This window comes from Elephantulus edwardii, unplaced genomic scaffold (genome assembly GCF_000299155.1).
Source record: "Elephantulus edwardii isolate Elephantulus edwardi_28Jun2011 unplaced genomic scaffold, EleEdw1.0 scaffold00049, whole genome shotgun sequence".
Taxonomy (NCBI): domain Eukaryota; kingdom Metazoa; phylum Chordata; class Mammalia; order Macroscelidea; family Macroscelididae; genus Elephantulus; species Elephantulus edwardii.
Genome location: NW_006399799.1, coordinates 13,771,848 through 13,792,030, shown reverse-complemented (window position 1 = coordinate 13,792,030; position 20,183 = coordinate 13,771,848). Strand labels below are relative to the sequence as shown.

Below are 20,183 nucleotides of genomic sequence, written 5' to 3'. Positions count from 1 at the left end.
GGCGGCGGCAGCGCGGGTAGCGCCCCCGCGCGGAAGGGCGCCGTGGCGGGCGCGAAGCTGGCCTGCTTGTTCTCCTGGATGGTCTGCATGGGTAAGCGGCGCAGCGCACCCAGCGCTGGAGGCCCGAAGCCCCCGCCCCCGCCCCCGCCATAGGCCGCGCCCTTGCAGCCGCTGTAGTAGGCTGGCGCCTGGGTGCGGGCCCGTGGCCCATACGCGTCCTGCGCGCCGTCCATCAGGGCCTCTGGCAGCCCCGCACCACCGTGCAGGCCCAGCGGACCTCCCAGCTCCGCCAGGCGGGGCAGCTCCCCCGGGCAACGTGCACCCAGCGCGGGCGACAGTGCGCTCGCAGGGCTTGGGTACATAAGTGGCGACGAAGGTGCCAGGGCCTCTAGGGCATCATCGTCCTCCAGCTCGGCTGCTTCTCCAAGCAGGGGTCGCCCGCCACTGCGGAAGTCGGCCCACGCCTCGTAATCGTCGCTGGCGTGCGAGGCAGGACTGGCAGCCCACTTGGCTGCGGGCATGGGCCCAGGGACTGGTGCACCTGGGGGGCTGTCGTCGGGGCTCCGCTCTGGTGCCTGCAGCTGCTTCTTCTTGCTCGCTTTGCCCTTGATGCGCAGGAACTTGGTGCCGTTGTCCATGGACACAGCCCTGCGTCGCGGGGTCTTGCCTGTCTTGCCGCCCTCGGGGTTCAGCATCCACCAGGAGCTCTTGCCTGTGCCCTCATTCTGCACGCGGATGAAACGGGTGTGGAGCGACAGGTTGTGCCTGATGGAGTTCTGTGGCCAGAGACAAGGATGGGGTGGAGTGGGATAAGGGGAGGCCGTGGGGGAAGTGAGAGAAGAGGAAGAAGTAATGAAAGGGGGGAGAGTAAGAAGAGAAAAGAATGGAGAAAAGCAAGAAGGGGAAAGGGGAGGTGATAGGAAGAATGGGGCCAAGGGGTGGGGCAGAGAAAGAGGACAAGTTAGGAACCTGGTTGGACACACCCAGAAAACCCCTCTTCTTCCCCAGACCTTCCCCCTACACATAGACACTCCACAAAAAGTAAGGCAATATCCTTATAAGCGAGTCCCTTGAGGCCTTGAGGGAGGTGTGTGTGAGAGAGGGAGAGGGGGCACTCTGCGCCTGTCTGGACCAACAGTAAGGAAGTGGGGAGCCTCTTTCCCCTCCTCTCCGAAGCCCGCCTAGGCTGGCCAGGCTGCCAGAGCCCCCCAGCAGATTATGTAAGGGCTCTTGCCTCCGCTGCCGCGGCTCATTTGTCCGCCCCCCTCCCTCCCCAGCCTGGCATGGCGCCAGGAGCCCGAAAACCCAGGGCTCCAGAAATCAATCTCGCGGTGACTGATTAAGCCCTGTTTAGAACTAATTGCTCTTTCGTGTGTGGGGAGAATAAATTACCTGCTTTAATTTTGTGTCTTTAAAATGCAACTGCAGGTAGACAAGACTGTTAACCCTTTGCTGGGAGGGCCTGGCCAGAGAGAACAAGGTAGGCTGATGGTCAGCCAATGTGGGTACAGGGCCTAGACAACTAGGAAATTACTCCTACCTTCCTGAGAGCTTCAGTGGACCCTACACATGGGTTGGATCCCATCAAGCCCCTCAAAAGACTTCTTTTGCCCTTGAAGACTTCACACCTCACCACCTCTCTGTCCAGTGCCAGCCTTCCAGCCAGCCCAGCTCTCCAGCCTGGCCGGCCCTCCAGCAGTCCCAGATGCCAGTGTAGCTCTTGCCTCAAACCCCTTTCCTTTAGCTGGTGGAACCTTTACAAAATCCTCACAAATATGTAGCAGCAACCCCATTTACAAACAAGAAAATCGAGGCTCAAGAGAGGTCAAGTTTTGCCCAAGACCACACAGTGCTGTTCTGGGCTCCCCCTTTGCCAGGCTCTGCCATAACCTCTATTTCAGCTGTGCCAGTCTCCAGAGCTCCCCTGTCACTACCTACTTGTTCAGGCTTGCCCTAAGGGCAAAGGCAGGCAGGGGAGTTGTCTCCAAGGATCTGGCTTCCCTCTGGGCTTGGAGTGGACTTCTGCTGGGCCTCCCACCTGGTGGCGTCACCATCCAGCTCAGTCTGTGCTGTGGAAGCACTGAAGGGCTGAGCTGCTGCGTGACGACTCAGCTGTCTTAAGTGTGTGATCACGGGCTCTTTACCCAATCTCTTTGGAGTTCAGTGAACTGCTTTGGGGGGGGGAGATGGAGATATGTTGCAAAATCACTCATGAGGGGGTCAGATGATGAAAAGAGACAATTACTGTCTGTGGAAGTGTTTGGTGGGCAGACCAGGTGCTCACAGACACAGGCAAATCACTGTATTCTGTCCAGAAAGCTTCACCTCCTTAGCTCACCTAACCATCTCCATCAGGCTCATGCCATGCACTGAATAGAACTGCTGGGTGCCAACAGCGCTGGGAAGCTGGCATTACCCTCATCTCATTTAACTGGGAACAAAGGCCCAAAGGGGTGATGTAACTTGTCTGCGGTCCCACAGCTGGTAGGCAGCAGAGCCAGGTAACACTCCCAATTCTGCCAAGCTCATGGACCTGCTCTTAACTCCTTAATCCAACCTGCCACACTTGTAACCACTGCTCTGGGCAGGATTCCTCTCCTGCCACCCTCCCACCAACATCCCGGAAGAGAAAGTCCTGACCTGCTGCCCAGGGTACCCCCAGCTCCAGGTACAGATGTAATGCTAACGGGTCCCTGTCTCTTTCACTCTTTGGCCTTGGGGAACTACACCTGGGCCTCCAGGATCCTTCCCAGCATTGCCCTGCATGCATCTCCTGGGAATCTGAGAGGAGGGGAGCTGAACCCCAAGGGGGTGCTATTCCCTCAAGTAAGTCCCCCAGCCCCACTCCTGCCCCTGCACCTGCCTCCCGGCCCCTCCCTCACACCTGTGTTCAGAGCCTTAGAGACCTCAGGAGTTTTCCTCCCCCAAGAGACTGTCTGGTTTACTGGCGGCACCATCCCCACCTCACCACTTCCCAGCTGGAGGTCAGTTAGGCAGCACCTCTTTATCTGGGTTGCCCAGTGCCAGCCAGTTTCCTAGTGCTGGGAGAGAGTGGGAGGACCTTAGCTGGTACTAGAAGCTACTCAGAATCTGTCTATATGATCTTGGATATGCTAATACTTTATCTCATGTAATCATTACCTGAAAGCCCTACCAAGGCAGAGATTGTAGTCTCCATGTCAAGACAAAGAGAGTCAGACTCAGAGAGGTTAAGTTGCCAAGGTCACACAGCTCTCTAAAGTGGCAGAGCCAGATACTGATTTCAGGCATGACCTTACTCAGAGTGAAAAATTTACCACATTCTGCTAAAAACAAGCCCACTGCCATCAAGTCAATTCTGGTTTTTGAGACTATAAATCTTAACAGGAAGAAACGCCCATCTTTCTGACACAGAGCAGCTGATGGATTCAAACTGCCAACCTTTTGGTTAGCAGCTTAGCACGTAGTGCACCATGCCACCAAGGGAGAGGGAAATGAGTCCCAGAATTTCCAAAGAATCTCATGAAGAGTCGTAAACTTTCCATGTAAACTATCCCAAAAGGCTGGCAGCATGGGAAACATTGGGGCATGATCACAAGCAGTTGTTGCAAAGCTGAAATTTCTTCAAGGGAGTTCTGAACTGTACTTCATAATATGTCCAAATGTTCTCAATAGAAAAATAATGTTTTCGATTACCACCTAGAACACATGTACCCAGCCTGGGAAGCTTGGCGTCCTTGCTGTCTATCCTCTGTGCCTGGACCTCCAGCCCCAGCCTGGAACTGTGGTTGCGCTGACCCAGGTAGAAGGACTGTCCAGTACCTGGTGGCAGAGCAGGAATGCCTCAAGCCCCTCTTCCACCAAACTCCACCAAGGTGTGAAGGGCCAGTTGTCTGTACTCTGGGGATCTTTTCAGTTTCACATTAAAATTGTTGGAATCATTAAACACAGGGGTTTAATTTTTCTATTAAAGAAGTGGAACTCTTTGTAGATTTCTAATTCAGAACTTGAACATGTAAGACAGGCCAGAGAAGCCATAGGGGAGGGTACAAAGCCCCTGACCATTCAGCATCCTACGTCCCAATCCCACTCTTCACTGACACTGAAGCCCTTGGAGACAGATCTATGGAGAGGGCCATCGAAGGCTAGAGAGGTGCAGGTCTTGCCCAGGTCACTCAGGTTGTTGGGTCAGAGCTGAGCCTCTACCTCCTGAGCAAGGTTTTGCACCAGGTGTGTGAGCACGAGGCCGCGCCCCATGAGGGAAAGTGGGCCTTGTCGCCAGTCTGGCTCCTCAGTGCCCAGCCACCTGGTACCAATCAAAGCTCTGGGCCAAGATGTGGTGGCAAATGCAGAATCTAACTCTAGCTTGCCTGAAAGGCCTCCTGGGAAGCCAGAGGCCACGAAGGAGGTGAGAAAGACAGAGGAGGGTGAGGTGTCTGCCAGGCAGCAGTAACCAGGGCTTCCTCCCTCTCAGGGTCGCTTAGCAACCTGTCACCACAGCCATGGCCCCAGCATGCCCAGGCTCCCTTGGTGCCCAGAGCTGGGTCCCACAGCTACATCCAGGCCTGCCACTGATTCCCAAGGGGAGAGGATCTCCTGGATTCATGGACAGAGGGGAGGGCTATGGGTTACATCCTGTACTCATCCCACCCTCTGTCAGAACCTGAGCCTGGGTGGTCAGCAGCATGGAGTCGTGGCCACCAGGGAGAAATGCAGAGACTCTGGCCTTAAATCTGGGTTCCAGCTTTGATTCCAGCACCATTGAGCTGTGTGATCCTGGGGCAAGATACTTTGAACCTCTTATTTGCTTAAGTGGCTCTCTGCTTTCACCTTACTTTGCAATAGTCTTCCACATAGCCAGAGAGATCCTTTGAATACTGTAAACCATACCCAGTCCTGCCCACATCCCTCAAGTGCCACCCCATTCCTATCTCAGATGAAAGGGCAAAACCCTTGCCATAGCTGCTAGGCCCCAGCCGCTAGGCCCCCATGACTCTCCCAGTACTGTTCCCCTCATTGGTTCCTTGCTGACTGAAAACCTCCAGGCACAGTCCCACCTTGGTGCCTTCGTCTCAAGGTAAACACTGCTCCCCAGATACCTACAGAGGTCCTCATCTCCTTCAAGTCTTTGTTCAAGTGCCATCTTTTGCAAAGAGGCCCATCCTGGTCACTCTTCTCCCCTGGCATTTCTTGACCCCTTTCACCTGCAATTATCACTCTAAACCAAAATATCATTTACTGATATTCTAGATGTATCATTTATGGTCTGGCTTCATTTATATTAGAAGCTTTAATTATATTAGAAGCCTCCTGAAGACAAGGATGCTTGAAGGCAAGGTGGTGTACTTAGTGTCAACTATGTGTTTAGTACATTTAAAAAAAAAAAAAACCCAAGCCAAACCAACTGTTGCTGCTGAGTTGATTCCAACTCCATGCGATCCCATGGGTGTCAGCATAGAGCTGTGCTCCACACTCTTTTCAGTGGCTGGGGTTCCTGAGGGAGACTGCTGTGTCTTTCTTCTAGGGCACTTCTGGGTGTACTCAAACCTCAGACCTTCTACTTAGTAGCCACACTTAATAAAGCATGTTTGTTGAATGAATAAGTGAAAGACAGAGGAAGAATGGAAGAGAAGGAAAAAGAGGGAGGGGGAAAGAAGAAAGTCAAGGGGCTATACGATGTCATGTTGTTGTGTACTGTATCTCGAGTTACAACTGACCCATAGCTGACCCTCCGGCAGGTTTCCAGAGGCAGTTAATCACACAGGACGAGACTGCCCATCCTTCTCCCATGGAGCAGCTGGTGGGTTAAACCATGGACCTTCGGGATTACAGTGCAGTTTCTTACAACTAGGCCACCAGAGCTTTCCTACAATGTCACAGGAGAATTAAATGAGACTGAATGGAGTGGCTGGTACACATAGAGGCTTCTGCATACAGGGCTGAGAGACAAGACCGATCAATGAGGTACAGGTGGAAGGGTGGAGAAAGACAGAACAGCATAACCCAGAGAGGAGTAAGGGCTTCAAAGAAAAGCAAAGAAAGGTTCAGAGGGTGAACAGTGCAGCTGCTGAGCCAGCCCCTTCCCTTTTCCCCTTCTGCCTCCAGACAGACTTGGCTAACCCAGGGCTGCCCTCTCCCGCCAGCCTGGCTTTGCTCGGGCCAAGGTCTCTCCGAGCCTGTCCCACCCTGACTAGAAGACACTGCAGGAGCTCCAGTGAGGCCCGAATAACTTTGCCCTTGCCGGTGGTGCCTCCCTGGTGGACAGGGTTTGATCCATTTGGCGGCAGCTGCTCATCCATCCAGCAGGACACCCTCATCTATTCCCAGGACACCCTTCGCCCACGAGCAGTAATGCATTCCTCTGACAGCACAACCCCATTTATCCAGCACACCAGTCCCATTTATCCAGCGAGTACAACCTCATTTGCTAACAGCACTCCATTCACCTGACGGGCCCCCTCATTTATCCAGCAGGACACTCTCATTTATCCTCTGAGCCAGGGACTCTCCTTCCTCCTGTGGTGTGGCTGTGTTCTCTGATGGTGCAACCCGGCTGATCCAGCAAGACGTCATCTCACCTACAAGTACACTTCATCCCCTGACAGTACAACCTCGTTTATCTAATAATGTAGCCTCACCTCGCCTCCAAGTACCACCTCATCCCGACAGTACAACCTCGTTTATCTTCCAGTACAACCTCATTTCTCCTCCCAGCACAGCTTCATTTTCTGACAGTTCAGCCTCATCCAGTCTTAACCTTTCCAGCCAGTGCCTGCCAGATCTCCAGTGGGACAGGGAGTGAAGAGAAAAGGGGTTTTACCACTCACAGGCCCCTGGCCGCTGCCTTACAGAGGGTAGGTACCCTAGTTGGTGCTAAGACTACATTCAATCTCCACAAACTCAGAAAAGATCATGGAGTTAAGAGTTCGAGATTGCTTGACTCAGCCAATTCAGCCAGGTCCTCAGAATGGATCTGGGTAGCTCTGGTGGCCTAGTGCTAAGCAGCTCTGCTGCAATCCTGAAGGCACGCAGTTCGAATCCACCCACTTCTCTGTGGGAGAAGGATGGGCAGTCTCCTCCCAGGCAATTAACTGCCTCTGCTGGAGGGTCAACTATGTGTTGGTTCTGACTTGACAGCAAACAACAACAACACTGCCCTATCTCCCTGCCCTGTGATGCTGGGTTGAGTTACCCTCTCTGGGTCACATTCAGTGATTCACTGGTAAATGTTTAACAGCCAGCTCTCCAAGGGGCAAAAGACTTGCTTAGCTGTCAATCATTGCGAATGCTCAATGTAGCTCTGACATCAGGCTGTCCGTGTGACATCACTGACAGTAAAACCAGGATGATCTGTGCACACTGGGCCCTCAAAAACTAGTGCAAGCTGACATGGCACACTCTGGCATTCCCTAAGTAGGGAGGCAGGAGAAGGGCACCGCCTACCACATGCCAGATGCATTCTAGGTTCTTGTAATCCTGATTACAGTCCTGCGAATAGGTAGTTGTGCTGCCAACCCAAAGGCACGTGGTATGAATCCACCAGCTGCTCTGTAGGAGAGAAAGAGGCAATCTCCTTCTATGTGATTTACACCCTGAAAGCCCACAGGAGGGTCAGCTATTGAGTCAGTTCCGACTGGACGATACATAACAACATCCTCAACATTTTACAAGGTGGGGAAACTGCAGCCCAAATGAGCGAAATGACTTTCCCAAGCTATGCAGCTGGCAAGTAGTGGGTCCAGTCTGGAACCCAGGGGTACAGATTCCCAGGGTAGGACTTTTCCCAGTGGTATGACTGCAGTCACACCACCCTGCTGCCCATCCCAGTGACCTGGGTTCTCAAACTCAAGCTATCAGGAGACCAGATGACACATCAGAGACAGCACTAATTCTGTGCTACCTTTTGGGTCTCAGGGACCTGGAAGTACCCAGGCTCCTCCCAAGTTCAGTCCTGTGTCCAGCACCCCAAGCCCAGGCCAGGTGTGCACACACCTTCAGGGTCCATCACTGTCCAGAGCTTGTCTCAGTCCTCTCAGGAAGCAGGACAATGGCCCTGTTCCTGCCCAGAGATGAGACTGCCCTGAGTGGCTTGGTGGGAGCTGAGCTGAGCTCTCTGCTATGATTCCCATTTCACCTTTCTTCTCTTCCTCACATCTGAAGAAATGTTAAGGGTGGGGCTGAAATTCCAAATTTATCCATGTGTCCTTGGTCCTCCCCTATAAAAAGGGGTAACGGTTCCAACAATCGCTGGCAGGCATGGGACTGGGTCAGGAATCTATCTCCTCCCTGTCTCAGAGCTCTAGCAACAGCTCTACAAGCCCCTTTCCTGCCTCCAGCCCACACAAAGGCTGACCTGGGGGCACATGTGTATCCCAAATGGAGCCACAGTCTCCCCACATGTCACTTCTCTTGGCTGTATTGGACAAAGCTGGGATGCTTAATCAAGGTAGACTTCCTAGCAGAAGTGGAAGGCAGGGGCCTGAGGCCATGTGGGTAGATCTTTAACACTAGAGGTGAAAGAAGAGGAGAAGGGCAGATAGAGGCACTGGGGTCACAGAGAGTGACAGCTGAGAGGGCCTGGGGTCAGAGTGGAATAGAAGTGAATAGCCAGGGGCCAAAGCCAACAGGAACCAAATGCTCAAAGCAAAGTGAGAGGTCAAGGGTCAGACCTGGCACCCTCCACCCCCACCACATGAGAGGGCAGAGCCCACACAGTCTGGGCAGCAAGTAAAGCACTAACAGAAGTTTAAGTTCACTCCTGCTCGAGTCTCCTGGGCTTGGGTACAACTCCAGACTGACATTCAAGTGGCCTCTGACGCACTCCAGCCATTCTCTTAAGCTCTCTGGGGTTCCAGACACCCCAGATGTTTCACATCCTCATGCCTTTGTATTTTCTATGAGGATGGCACAGACCAGGCCAGGGTTCAGATCTGTTGTTCATAGGGTTTCTATGAGTCATACTTGCCTTGAAGGCACCTAACAACAGTAACAACATACCTATTGCCTCCTCCTGTCTCTGATCAACAAGGTTTGTTTCTTCAAGACCAAGGCTGAGACACTTTCCTGGTCTCCACCAAAACAGATAGTTGCTCCCACCTCAGAACTCCCCCAAAGATGTAGCTGCACAAGGTAATATAACTGTGGGGAGTTTGTCTCCTCAATGGACTGAGGGCTGTGCGAGGGACAATGCCTTAACACGCAAGGTGAAGCCCTCAGCCATCAAGAACCCCTCCGCCCTTCCGGTGCTGTTGTTCTGCTCCAGGTCCTGCCTGCACTTCCTCCTCCCTGGATTCTCCTGCAGCGCCTGCTGCCACCATCACCTCTCTGCCTCTCCTCAGCACGTCTGGATCCTCGGGAGGATTCAGCAAATTAAAGACAGAGAAGAACTGCTATTTAGTGGACACTCACCATGGACCACGCACTGTGCTGGACACTCAACTATTACCTTATTGGAGCTTTATAGCAGTTCTCTGAGCTACTAATCATTCCAATATTACAGATGAGAAATGGAAGCCTCAAAAGAAACTGAGTTGCCCAAGGTCATATAGTTTTGAGCGATAGTGAGTACGAATTCTGGCCCCTTGCTCATGCTCTTACCCTGAGAGGGGAATGGGGAGCTGAGGCCAGGCAGGAGCATGCAGACTTTTCCATTTTCTCCTGTCTCCCCTCAATCTAAGCCTCTCCTTCTGGATGCAGAAGAACCACCCCACACCCCTGCCCCAGGCCTTGGGAGCAGCTGTGGTGACCTCATCTGGCCCTGCCCCAGGCAGCTCTGGGGAGGGCCGGGCAGCTGTGCCCCAGCCCTGCAGGCTGGCTCCTAGGGGGAGAAAAGGAGGTGTGGGCATGGTGCCAAGAGAACCATCTGCTCTCCCAGGGGCATGGCCACCCGCACAGACACTGGCCTCGCCCCCAGGGGCCGCCCTTGGCCCTCTGTCCCCATGCCAAAGTGCTCCAGGAGCCAGGGGCAGCCCACCCAGACCGCAGCACCAGCCCTCAACTGCCATCTGTCTTATCCTGCAGAACGTTGTTGGAGGACCATGAATGTCCAGGGGAAAATGAACAAGTGCTTAGAGTAAGCTCCGGGGCAGAGGACAGAGACTCAAACCGAGTGGGCTAGGGGCTGCCTGCCCCAGCCCGCCAGACCAGGCTCAGGGCTAAGAGCCGGCAATCCCCTCCTGGGAGCCTCCATCCCCACACATCTGCTCAGCTGGCAGGTGCCTCTGGCAGAGGGCAAGCCCCTTCCCCCAAGGCCCCAGCTCAGGTTACAGGAGGAGGCGAGGCCAGCTGAGGACAGGGGAGGGGGAGAGAGAAGAGGAGGCGGCACAGCTTCCCAGAGTGTGGCTGGGAGAAAAACTCTGGATCTTTAGAATGGACTCCAAGCCAGAGAGGGAAGAGCCTTGTCCAAGGTCACACAGCCTGCCAGTGGGGCAAAGAGAAGCTAGTAGCAAGGCAGGCAGCCTTGGGTTCAAGGATGACCTTGAGTAAGTCATATTCCTCATCTGTCAATGGAAAACCTAAAACTGCCTTGTCTGATGAGACTGGAAAGTAGTAGATCAAAACAAGGGCAGGAGGAATGGAAGAGGGAGACATTAGAGGAAGGACCTCCACTCAGCTAACAGCATCTCTCACAGGTCAGGGTCCAGGGACCCTCACACTGAATATGGGGTGGTTCCTTTCCCCGAAAGAAAGCAATGAATGAATGCTAGTGATGTTATCTGCCAAGTACTCCTGGGAACGTTACATCTATCTCCTAAAGTTTGAGCATAAGCCCTATTATTATCTCATTTTGTAGAAAAAGAAACTGAGGCCACACAGGTAGTGAGTTTCCTCTTAGCCTCCAGAGCTACCTCCTATCTCAGGTTCCTATCTTAAAGTTCTCAGAGTGCTCTATGGCACTGCAGGAAGAAGAGTGCCAGTTAGATCTGGCATCTTTGACTCTCTGGAACCCACCCCATCTGAGTTCCTCATCTCTACTAGACCCAGGTTCCCCAGATCACCTGAGCCTATCTTTTCTTCCTACCCATGCTCACACCACCCTAGAGTGATCTATTTGGCTTCTATCCCAAAGCTCAAAGCTCCTGGGCTTGGCGTTCAAGACCTCAGATCATCAGACCCCTAATTGCTTCTCCAGCCTCTGCTCCTGCCCAACTCTGGCCAGCACAGATGCTTGGGGCTGCCTGGTTCTTTTGCCTCCAGGCACCCCAAACTCACTTTCTGGCCTTCCACTTTGGCCCTGAGCAGCTTTTTTAGACTGAATCAAAATTAGGCATTCTCGGGGGTATTCAAAGTTGGGGAGTCAATTGGCTCTTCTTGGTGCATCTCTGCATGCTGTACAGAGTAGGCGCCCAGTGGTTGCAGCCCTGGGTAAAAGGGAGAAGGGGGAGCTGCGCAGTGATGAGGGGAACACCAAGTTGGCCTCAGAGAGCAGTCCGCTGGGGAAGAAAGTCAAGGATGCTGGGCTGTTCAGCAGACTGGAAGGTGGAAGGCCACACCCCAAGGAAGAGCAGAGGCTGTTGAATGACTAGGGGCTTATGGGACAGAGATCAACTGGTACAGCCTGGCCAGAACACTGAACACTGGGGAAGTCAGCCCCCTGAGATTTCCTTGCCACCACTTCCTTTCTCTTTTCCTCAGTTGTCTCATCTACAAAATGGGGACAAGAACAGCAGTACACTCTCAGGGTTGCTGTGAGAATGAAACCCAAGAATGTATGCAGTGGCTTATGGCAGATCCTATCTCAAGCTTCTATGTTCAGTGTGCCTAAAGCAAAGGTCAGATCAGAGACAGGAGGGGGTGAGAGATGTGGCTGGGGACAGGCCTAGGACCAGATCAGCACACACACAGGTCCCAGTGCCGGCTGCTGGAGGGACCACACCTGCACCAGGAGGGACACAGGGTCCTCTCATCTCCTTCACCAGGTATGAGCAAGGGGGGGCTCAGCGCTCAGGGGCTGGGCTGTATCTTTTCCTTTCCTTACCATTCCTGAGATGCCTGCTCCGACATTTCTCCTCTCTCTCGTGGCAAACATGTTAGCCTTGCTGCTGACTCTATTCTCCCCATCTATTTCCTATCCAATGGGATTCAGAAGCTACTGGGAGGGAAGAGGTGCACACACATGTTTAGGATGGTGCCTCAGCCCCAAACTGCAAGGGGGTCAAATCTTTGGGAGGACTGAAAGGGAGTGAGGCAGAGAGATGTGAGGGTTCACTTGGGCAACCTGCTTGGAGAAGGAGCTGGGCTGAGTGGGGAGAAGGAAAAGGAAGAGGGACAAGCAGAAGGCTGGGAAGTGATCTAAGGCTCAGAATTCAACCCATCACCAAACATACCACAGCTTGCTAAACCCACCAGCTGAGAGTCTGATTAAGAGGGTCTGAGATGGGGACAAGGAACATGTATCATCTAGGAGCTGATATCTAGGTAACTCCGATTGTCAGCTGGGTTTTTTCGAACTAAAGATTTAAGGAGCTCTGATGGCTTAGACTGTAGGAAGTTGTGCGGTTAACCCGAAGTCGGTGCCTCTCTGGCAGTTCAAATCCACCGGCGACTCCATGGGAGAAAGATGGGCACTCTCTTCCCGTGTAATTTACAGTCTCAGAAACCTTCTGGAGGGCCAGTCAAGGGTCAGCTCTGACTGGACAGCAACGAGTGACAGTGAGGGAAAGATTTAAGGCAGGGATTCTCAGGGAGGTGTGCTGGGTGCCTGAATCACCCCCCCACCCCCCCACCCCCGGTCTTTGTTTAAACCTCCCAAACACCACCTAGATTCTAAGGGAGGCCCCAAGGAATCAGTCAGGGTAGTTAGTGAGCCTGTGACAATGGCTGTGGCTTAAGACTCCAGTGAAGACAGAAATCTGAGGGTGGCCTGAGATGAACAGTAGCAGGGAAAGTGGGGGAAGGATAGTCAGGCCAGGAGGCCAACACTTTGGGTGTGGTTGGCTCCCAGGGGAAACTGAGGAGCCGGGAGGTTTCTGCAGTAGGGAGGGAGTGCCTTGGGGCAGAAGGGCTGGCAGGTGTACAGGGCTGAGATAGCACTGGCATTGAGAGATGGTGAAACGTGATAAAAACAGACAGAACTGCTTCTGAAATCCAGGCTTTGCCTGCCCCAGCTAAGATGCCTGCCAAGTGAGATCTTTTCTGGGCCTCCGTTTTTTCAACTGCAAAATGGGGTTATTAACACTTTTCCAGCAGGACACGGGGAGGATGAGAGTTTTTGTGAAGTGCCAACTACCTCACACTCAGACATTAATTCACCCAGACATTAATTCTTGTTCCCCTTCCCTGAAAGGCACACCCTGCCGCCTTAGAGACCAGAAAGGTTTATCTGCAAAGAGGGAGGCCCTAGGGGGAGAGTGTGGGATGCCCCTCCCCCACACACCACCTGGCCCCCCTCCCACCTCCACATATGGGTTGGGGGGTAGGGAGAGGCAGCAAACAGCCAAACCCTCTCAAACAGGAGTTGGTTTCCATGGTAACCAGGGTGTCAGGAGGAGGGGGGTTGCTCTAGATCCAGCTGTCCCCCTGAGCACCCTACCCAGCCCCAGAGTCTCGGCTAATGCCCACCTAAAACCCTGAACCCCCCATCTGTCTGCTCTGGAGACCAGCTGGGACTGCCTTGAACACTGTCTCCATTGTGCCCAAAGTGTCTGCCACTTGGGTCCTCCCAGGGGCAAGGCAGGCATCTCCTAACAAGAGTCCTAGGTTCAATTCTGTCCACACCTGTACTCATCCACTTCCCCTGTGAGAAGTCCTCTCTTGGTAGCACCATTGCCCTCTGTCCCCAGGAACCTCTCAGAGCTCCTGGAGCAAATGGTTTGTAAGTCAAAGCCTCTGAATGACCAGGTGCTGAGTGAAAGTCTTTTAGATACGAGAAGACTGAGGATCAGAACAGAAGAGAACTTGGCTCCAGCTCATGCACTAAATCAGGTGTCCAGACCGGGGGTCCATTCACCCCGTGCACAGCCTGGATGCCTCAGCTCCCTCTGACCTCAGAGGACTAGTTAGGTCCGCCCTCCCCAGAGATGCAACCGAACAATGAAACAGGCTATCCCAGAGGCTATAAGCTTTTAATCATTGAGAGTATGTGAAAAGATGTTCAGCTAGAAAAGGAAGGGATATTGGGCTCCATTATTCCCATAGTACTAGAAGCTGAAGTGGGGTGAAGGAAGAGGACGGTAGATAGGTGCAGCTCCCCCTATTTCCCAGGTAACTCATCCCCAAGTTGGGAGGCAGGATCACAAGCTGTAGGTGAGTCAGCTGCAGGGTGCAAGAACCAGTGAGGTGTGGAAAGTACTCCCCCTAATCCACTCATATTCCAGAAGATCATAATCACAGCTCTTAACCATGAGCTCACCTCCTCACCCCTCACAAGATGCAAAGGGGCTTCCACAGTCCACAGCACCCCACAAGATTACTGCCACCAACTACCACTTTAAGACAAGGGAAAGTGAGTGGAAAGGAAAGCCCTTAGCCTTTTAATTTCAGTGTCCAAACCCAAGCCCTTGCCTCCAGCTTTCTTCCTCAACCTCACCCAATGACATACAGTTTTGAGCTTCAGAGTTCAGTTCCCAAGTCGGTCATGTCCTAGGTACCTGACTCCCAGGGCATACTTCCTTTCTCAAGTCAGGTTCCCCATCTAAAAAGCAGGGACGCCCATCTTGCAGGACGGTGAGGAGATTTCATGGCATGTACACCTAGTTTGCGGTGGGTACTCAGGAACTGGGAGCCTGGTCCTGGTCCCAAGCCTCTCAATTCGACCCACCCTCGTCAGTCAGGGTGCCTTCTGTGCTCCTCAACCTGGCCTCTCTGCTCTAGTCAGTCTTGGGGCTGAAGCCTTCAGGACTTGCAGAAAGGGGGTCCCCGACACATAGAAAGTGGGGGCTGGGAGAAAGCTGAACTTTCGAACCCGCAAACCCCCCGCGCCGTTCATTACCTTAACGCGAGTTAAAAATAACCGTCTCATCTCTTTAGTCTGTCTGCAATTACCGCCTGGCACGGCGCTGCCCGCCATCGTCCCGCTGGAGCGGCGCCAGGTGGCAGGCGGGGCCCTCACCCTGTCTGTCGGTCTGTCTGTCTGCCTGTCCCCCCCCTCCCAAGCCTTTCCCTCGAGGCACAACTACCCCAGGGGCCTCCCATCGGGCCCGCCTCCAGGACTCCCCAAATTGGGGAGGGGGAGGGGGCCAGGGCCTCAAAGGCAGTGGGAGCTAGGGGGTCCTCCTGGAGCTGAGGATTGGGGGTGGGGGTGCTGGAACACAGCGGCGGGGGAGGGGCTCCGGGAGGCCCGGGAAGCCGGAAGGGCCCGCAGCGCGCCAGCGCTCGTGGGTGGGTGTGAGCAGGTGGCCGTGGGAGTCTGCCGGGCGTGCCAGCAACTGTGCCAGGAGCGGCTGGCACGGGCTCGTGCCCAGGAGGCGGGCAGCTGCCAGCCCCCCTCCCTGCTCGTGCAGCAAAGGGGGTGAGGACACCCCCCTCCGCCCCAGACTCACACCGCCTCCTCCTGCACCCCCACCAGCCCCTGGGGCTGGGGATCCCCATAGGACAAAGAAGGAGGAGGGAGCCCTGCTGGAGTAGACTGGGCGGAGGAAGGCAGGGGGAGCCCCCTAGACACAAATCCAACACTCATTTGGGGCTGTATCAAGACCTTCCTGCAAGTCGCTCAGCCCAGTCTCTCCCGTCCAGTCGCCATCCCACCTGAGATCTTCGGGGCATATAGGGGCACACCAGTTCAGCCCGACCTCATCCTGTAAGATAAGAACTACTCTGCTCCAATGTCTGGGACAGAGCAGCTCCAGTCCCAGCCCCTGAGAGAGAAGGGAAGTCCCCATCCACTGCACTCCTCCCCCACCCAGCCTGGAGGCAGGAATGGGAGGTGCCTGGGCCTGGCCTGCGAGCTCCCAAAGGAGCTGGCAGTCAGGAAACACAAAAGCAGGCCGAACAACTCCAGGGGCGCCGAGTGGAAAGAGTACCAGCACCCAGAACAGCCTGGAAGCCTTCCCGGAGGCGTCCAAGCCTAGGGAAGGTGGGGCTGGAGCATGTGAAAGTGGGAGGCCCTACCCAGATAGCCACATTCCTTGAATATTGGCAAGGGAGCCTGTCCTGGCCAAGCTCTTATGCCAGACCTGGAGACCCCTGGCCCAGGGGAACACTACCAGCTTCTGGGGCACAGTGCCAGGGGCCTGGCCCCTCCCAAGCCCTGGTTTGTGTGTCTGGTGGGTCTTGCCTTCTCCAATTCCTCTCTTAAAAACCATTCCATGTCACAGATCTAACCACAGGGCAACAACCAAGCACTTTGGCCTTTCATGCTCTTGCCCACTCTACCTTACCCAAGCCCCTCCCCCCTGGCTCCGAGAGGTTCTCAGTACCAGCTTGACATACCTGACCAGTTCCCTAGACCCAGTCTTCAGATCCCCACCACCCTGCCTTTGAACGAGGAGCCTGAATGAGTACTCCCTGAAGACTTTCTCCCAAATTTTATCCTCCCTGGTGAAGGATCAGATCTCGTGCTACCTCCCCTGTGGGAACTTGTCTGTACCCAGGGCATCTATCACTATATCATCCGCTTGACACAGGGACTAGCTGACACTGGTGCATCTGAAGACAGGTCGAATGCCTTACCCATCGTCCTCCAATACTGCCTAACACAGTTTGGCACACCTCAAGGATTCAAGTGTGGCATTTATTAGGGAAGCATAGATAGAAAGGAATAATGGATCCCAGCTCTGACACTTGAGGTATACCGCAGCCCCCAACCTGAAGCTGATTAGGAGTGATCCTTCTACTAGGCCCCGGGAGGGGTTGCCTGGAAATAGGACACAGGCAGCCTTGAGAATGAAAGGAAAGGGGTTTCCCAAGGAGCCTGGATAAGGATGAGAATAGCCACTGAGGGGGCAGGACAGAGCAGAGGCCTCTCTGAAGAGCTCCTCCAATACATGGATGGTCTCTGTCAGGACCTAGGTCAGGAGCCCAAGTGTGAACCTCCCTCTCCAGTGCCCCAGCCCAGAGCTTTTCAGTTCCAGAGCCCAGGCACAGGGAGAAGAACCAGTGTCCCCAGCAGCATGGTGCAGTGGCAACTGCATTCAGTGGACAGGCAGGAGCCCTGGGCCCTCATCCAGGGCCTGCTACTCACTGATGACCTCAGAAAAGTCCTTTTCCCTTCTAACCTCAGACTCCCACTCCGAGAAATGAACTTGTAGGGCTCAAGTCTCTCCAAGCACATTCCTAGCCATGTTCTAGGATATATAACGGCCCCTGCTCAAAAGCCTCTCTCTTCCCTAAGACCCTTGCTGACAAGAGGCTACTATTCCCAAGGCTTTGTGGGTACCCAGACACTCAAGGAAGCGAGTCTGGGCTCTGGAAGGTGACACAGCTAGGTTTGGGGCCAACTTTCACATCTCCTGAAGGTGTGACTTTGGGCACCTCACTACACCACACTGTGGATCAGTGCCCTCCTCTGTACACAGGGGCAGTAAGCCCACCTCAGAGACTGATGACAGCATTAAAGGAGATATGAGAAGGACCTGACACCGGACTTGGCCCCAAGACTCAATGAATTACAGTTCCAGCCCCACATACCCTGTTCATCTTCCCCTGTCCTCTCCATCAAGCCCCAGTTGGAGCTCCACCTCCTACAGGAAGCCCTCCTGATCTACTCTGACCCCTAGACCTCTCCCTTGCCTCAGAAACTTTGGTATCATCCACAAAACACTACCACTCACTACTTGACTCTGAAGTCACAGTAGAGCCCCTCATGGTCACTCTCTTGCCTGACATGCGCTGATGGTTCCTTGGTGCCAAGTTTTGTGCTAGCTGGGTGGTTGGCACAGAGATGGCTGTGACACTGCCACTGCCTTCCAGAGGTGGGAGCCAGGCGGCAAATGAGACAGGATACAACCTACTAAGGCCTAGGGCAGGCAGAGAAAGAACCAGAGAAGGGGAAACCACAAGCTAGTTAATAAGGGGTAAGGAAAGCTTCCTGGAGGAGGTGTCTAGACCAATGCCCTTGAGGACAGGAAGAGGTGGGACAAGCCATGGGGAACAGGGAGGGAGGTGGGAGCAAAGCACAAGGGCAGGACATGCTTGGGAGGAATGTGTTCTGGTGGGGGTTGAGCCCAAGGAGACTGGAGAGGGGATAGGGAAGGAGATCTATGGCTGTTTCTCCAGTTTGTGCCCCTCACCCACGCAGTGGCCAGTAACTGAAAACAGAGAAGCTGCCAGTGTGAAACCTGACAGTCTTGGGCTCCCACATCAGGACACATTGTCCCTACAGTGCAGCTACTGGACATCTTGAGCCACTCGTGCACAAACCTTTATCCCACCCCACCAGTACACCTCTTTGAACAGACCCTGCTCCCACCAAGGGGCACACAGACTATGAATCCCTCAAAAATACACCATGCCCCAGAAAGAGCCTAACACTCCCAGAAAGCTCTTCTCCAATAGCTTACCCCCTAGGAATGGCCCCCTAATCTCCTCTCCCCAAAAGGCACAGACTATCCCCATTCCCCAAGATGGCCAGAGGAGGAGCTGGGTTTGGAGACCACAATCTAGTCAAGCCCCTGCCCTCTCTCAAGATGGCTCCCCCCTTCCCAGTGCTGGTATTGAGGCCTCCCAGGGGCTCCCCAGCCCCTCCCCCACTCCCAATTGCATCTGAGCTCAGAAAGCCAGGATAGAGGACACCCAGTAGCCTAGGGTGGCCAGAGGCAGATCCAGTTCACAGCACCCTGCCCCTTAGAACAGCAAGTCTTCAAGCTTCATCACCACCACCTTCAAGCTGATCCAGGTAAAGGAGAGTAGGGACAGCTGCCCCATGGAGAACTCAGAGCTTCCCAGGTCACCTGACAGAGTTGCCCCACCCCAGGTAGACTGATGCCCTAAGGTGAACTCCTGGAGCAACAAGAACTGTGGGCCCAGGGTTGCGCTCCACATCCTGGGACCAACTCTGGGGAAGGCAGTGGGGAAGATTGCCGGGTGAGAGGTGGGGTGGTGCCCTAAGTTCTTATTCGAAGCCTTTAAAAGGGTTACCCTATCCTTGAAGGTAAAACAAGAGTAGTACAAAGCAAACTCGCCATGGTACTAGGGGGTCCCCAGTGATCCTCAAGGGCGAGATAGGGATGTTACCCAACCAGAGTTCCTCTGGGTGCCTCAAAGCGGCAGTTCCTTGTTACCCCAGCAGACCTCCGACCCGCATCCAGGACACGCAAACAGATGGTGCCTGCACGCCCCCGCCCGATCGCACGCCGGCCCTCCCGATGGCCTGCCCCAAACCGGGGACACACATTCAGTGACTCCTGAGGGCGCCCCAGAGGTCCTCTCTATGGCCCGCCCCGCGCCCAGGCGCACATAGCAGCCCCCTGGAAGTCCTAACTGGTATCCCCAGCTCCCCCTCCCCAGTCGGACATCCCTACCTTCCAGCCAGCTGAGCTGTTGCTGTCGCCTTTATCCTTGAAGTAGGGCACGTAACGGACCATCCAGTCGTAGATCTGTGAGAGCGTGAGCCGCTTGTCCGGAGCGCTCTCGATGGCTTTGGTGATGAGGTCGGCGTAGGACAGGTTTCCCCACGCGTTCCGCCGGGAGCTCTTGGCTTTCCGCAGCGGTCCGACCTCGGCGCCCAGTGGCGGCGCTGGGGCCATCGCTGGGGCTGTCGCCCGGCGCTCTGGCCCGCAGTCCTCCGCGCCCTCAGCCACCCCTGCGCCCAGCGCTCCGTCCTCGTCGCCAGCCAAGTCCGGCTGCGGCAGGGGCCAGGTACAGGAGCGCGGCCGGCTCTGCGGTGCGAAGTCCGGGTCCACGTCCACCTGATGCGCTCGCAGCTTCGCAGCCATGGTCCCGCCGGGCTTCGGCGAGAAGAGGAGGGGGGCTCCGCGGAGGGTGGGCGGGCGGCTCCGGGATCTGCGCGCCCCGAGAGGCCCGCAGGAGGGGTCCCAGGCGGCGCGGGCTCAACCGCGGGGAGCCATGGACCGGGGCGCGGAGGCAGGGGGCTGGACGCACTGGGAAGCACGAAGGCAGAGAAAGACTCGAGGAGTGAGGGGGCGGCGGCCCCGGAGCCCAGAGGGCACACACCTCGCCCAGACCCGCTTCTAGCACCTGCCGCCAGCCTGCGCCTGCAGCCACCACCGCCACCGCCGCTGCCGCCACTCCCCGGGCGCCGGCCCCGTGCGCGGGCCCCGCTCTCCCGGGACGAGGCCGGATTGCACCATGCCGGAGCCCGAGCCTGT

The 20,183-nt window shown here is 55.0% G+C and overlaps 1 protein-coding gene across 1 annotated transcript in view; it reads right to left on the bottom strand.

Moving 5' to 3' along the window:
• The window catches only part of FOXO6 (forkhead box O6), a 20,322-nt gene extending 532 nt beyond the window's left edge, over positions 1–19,790 (bottom strand). The window contains exons 1-2 of the mRNA XM_006886521.1: positions 19,377–19,790; positions 22–776 (exon numbers count right to left, since the gene is read on the bottom strand). Of these exons, the coding sequence (XP_006886583.1) occupies positions 22–776; positions 19,377–19,790 (1,169 nt within the window). The remainder of the gene's footprint in view (positions 1–21; positions 777–19,376) is intronic.
• Between the last annotated feature and the right edge of the window lie 393 nt (positions 19,791–20,183).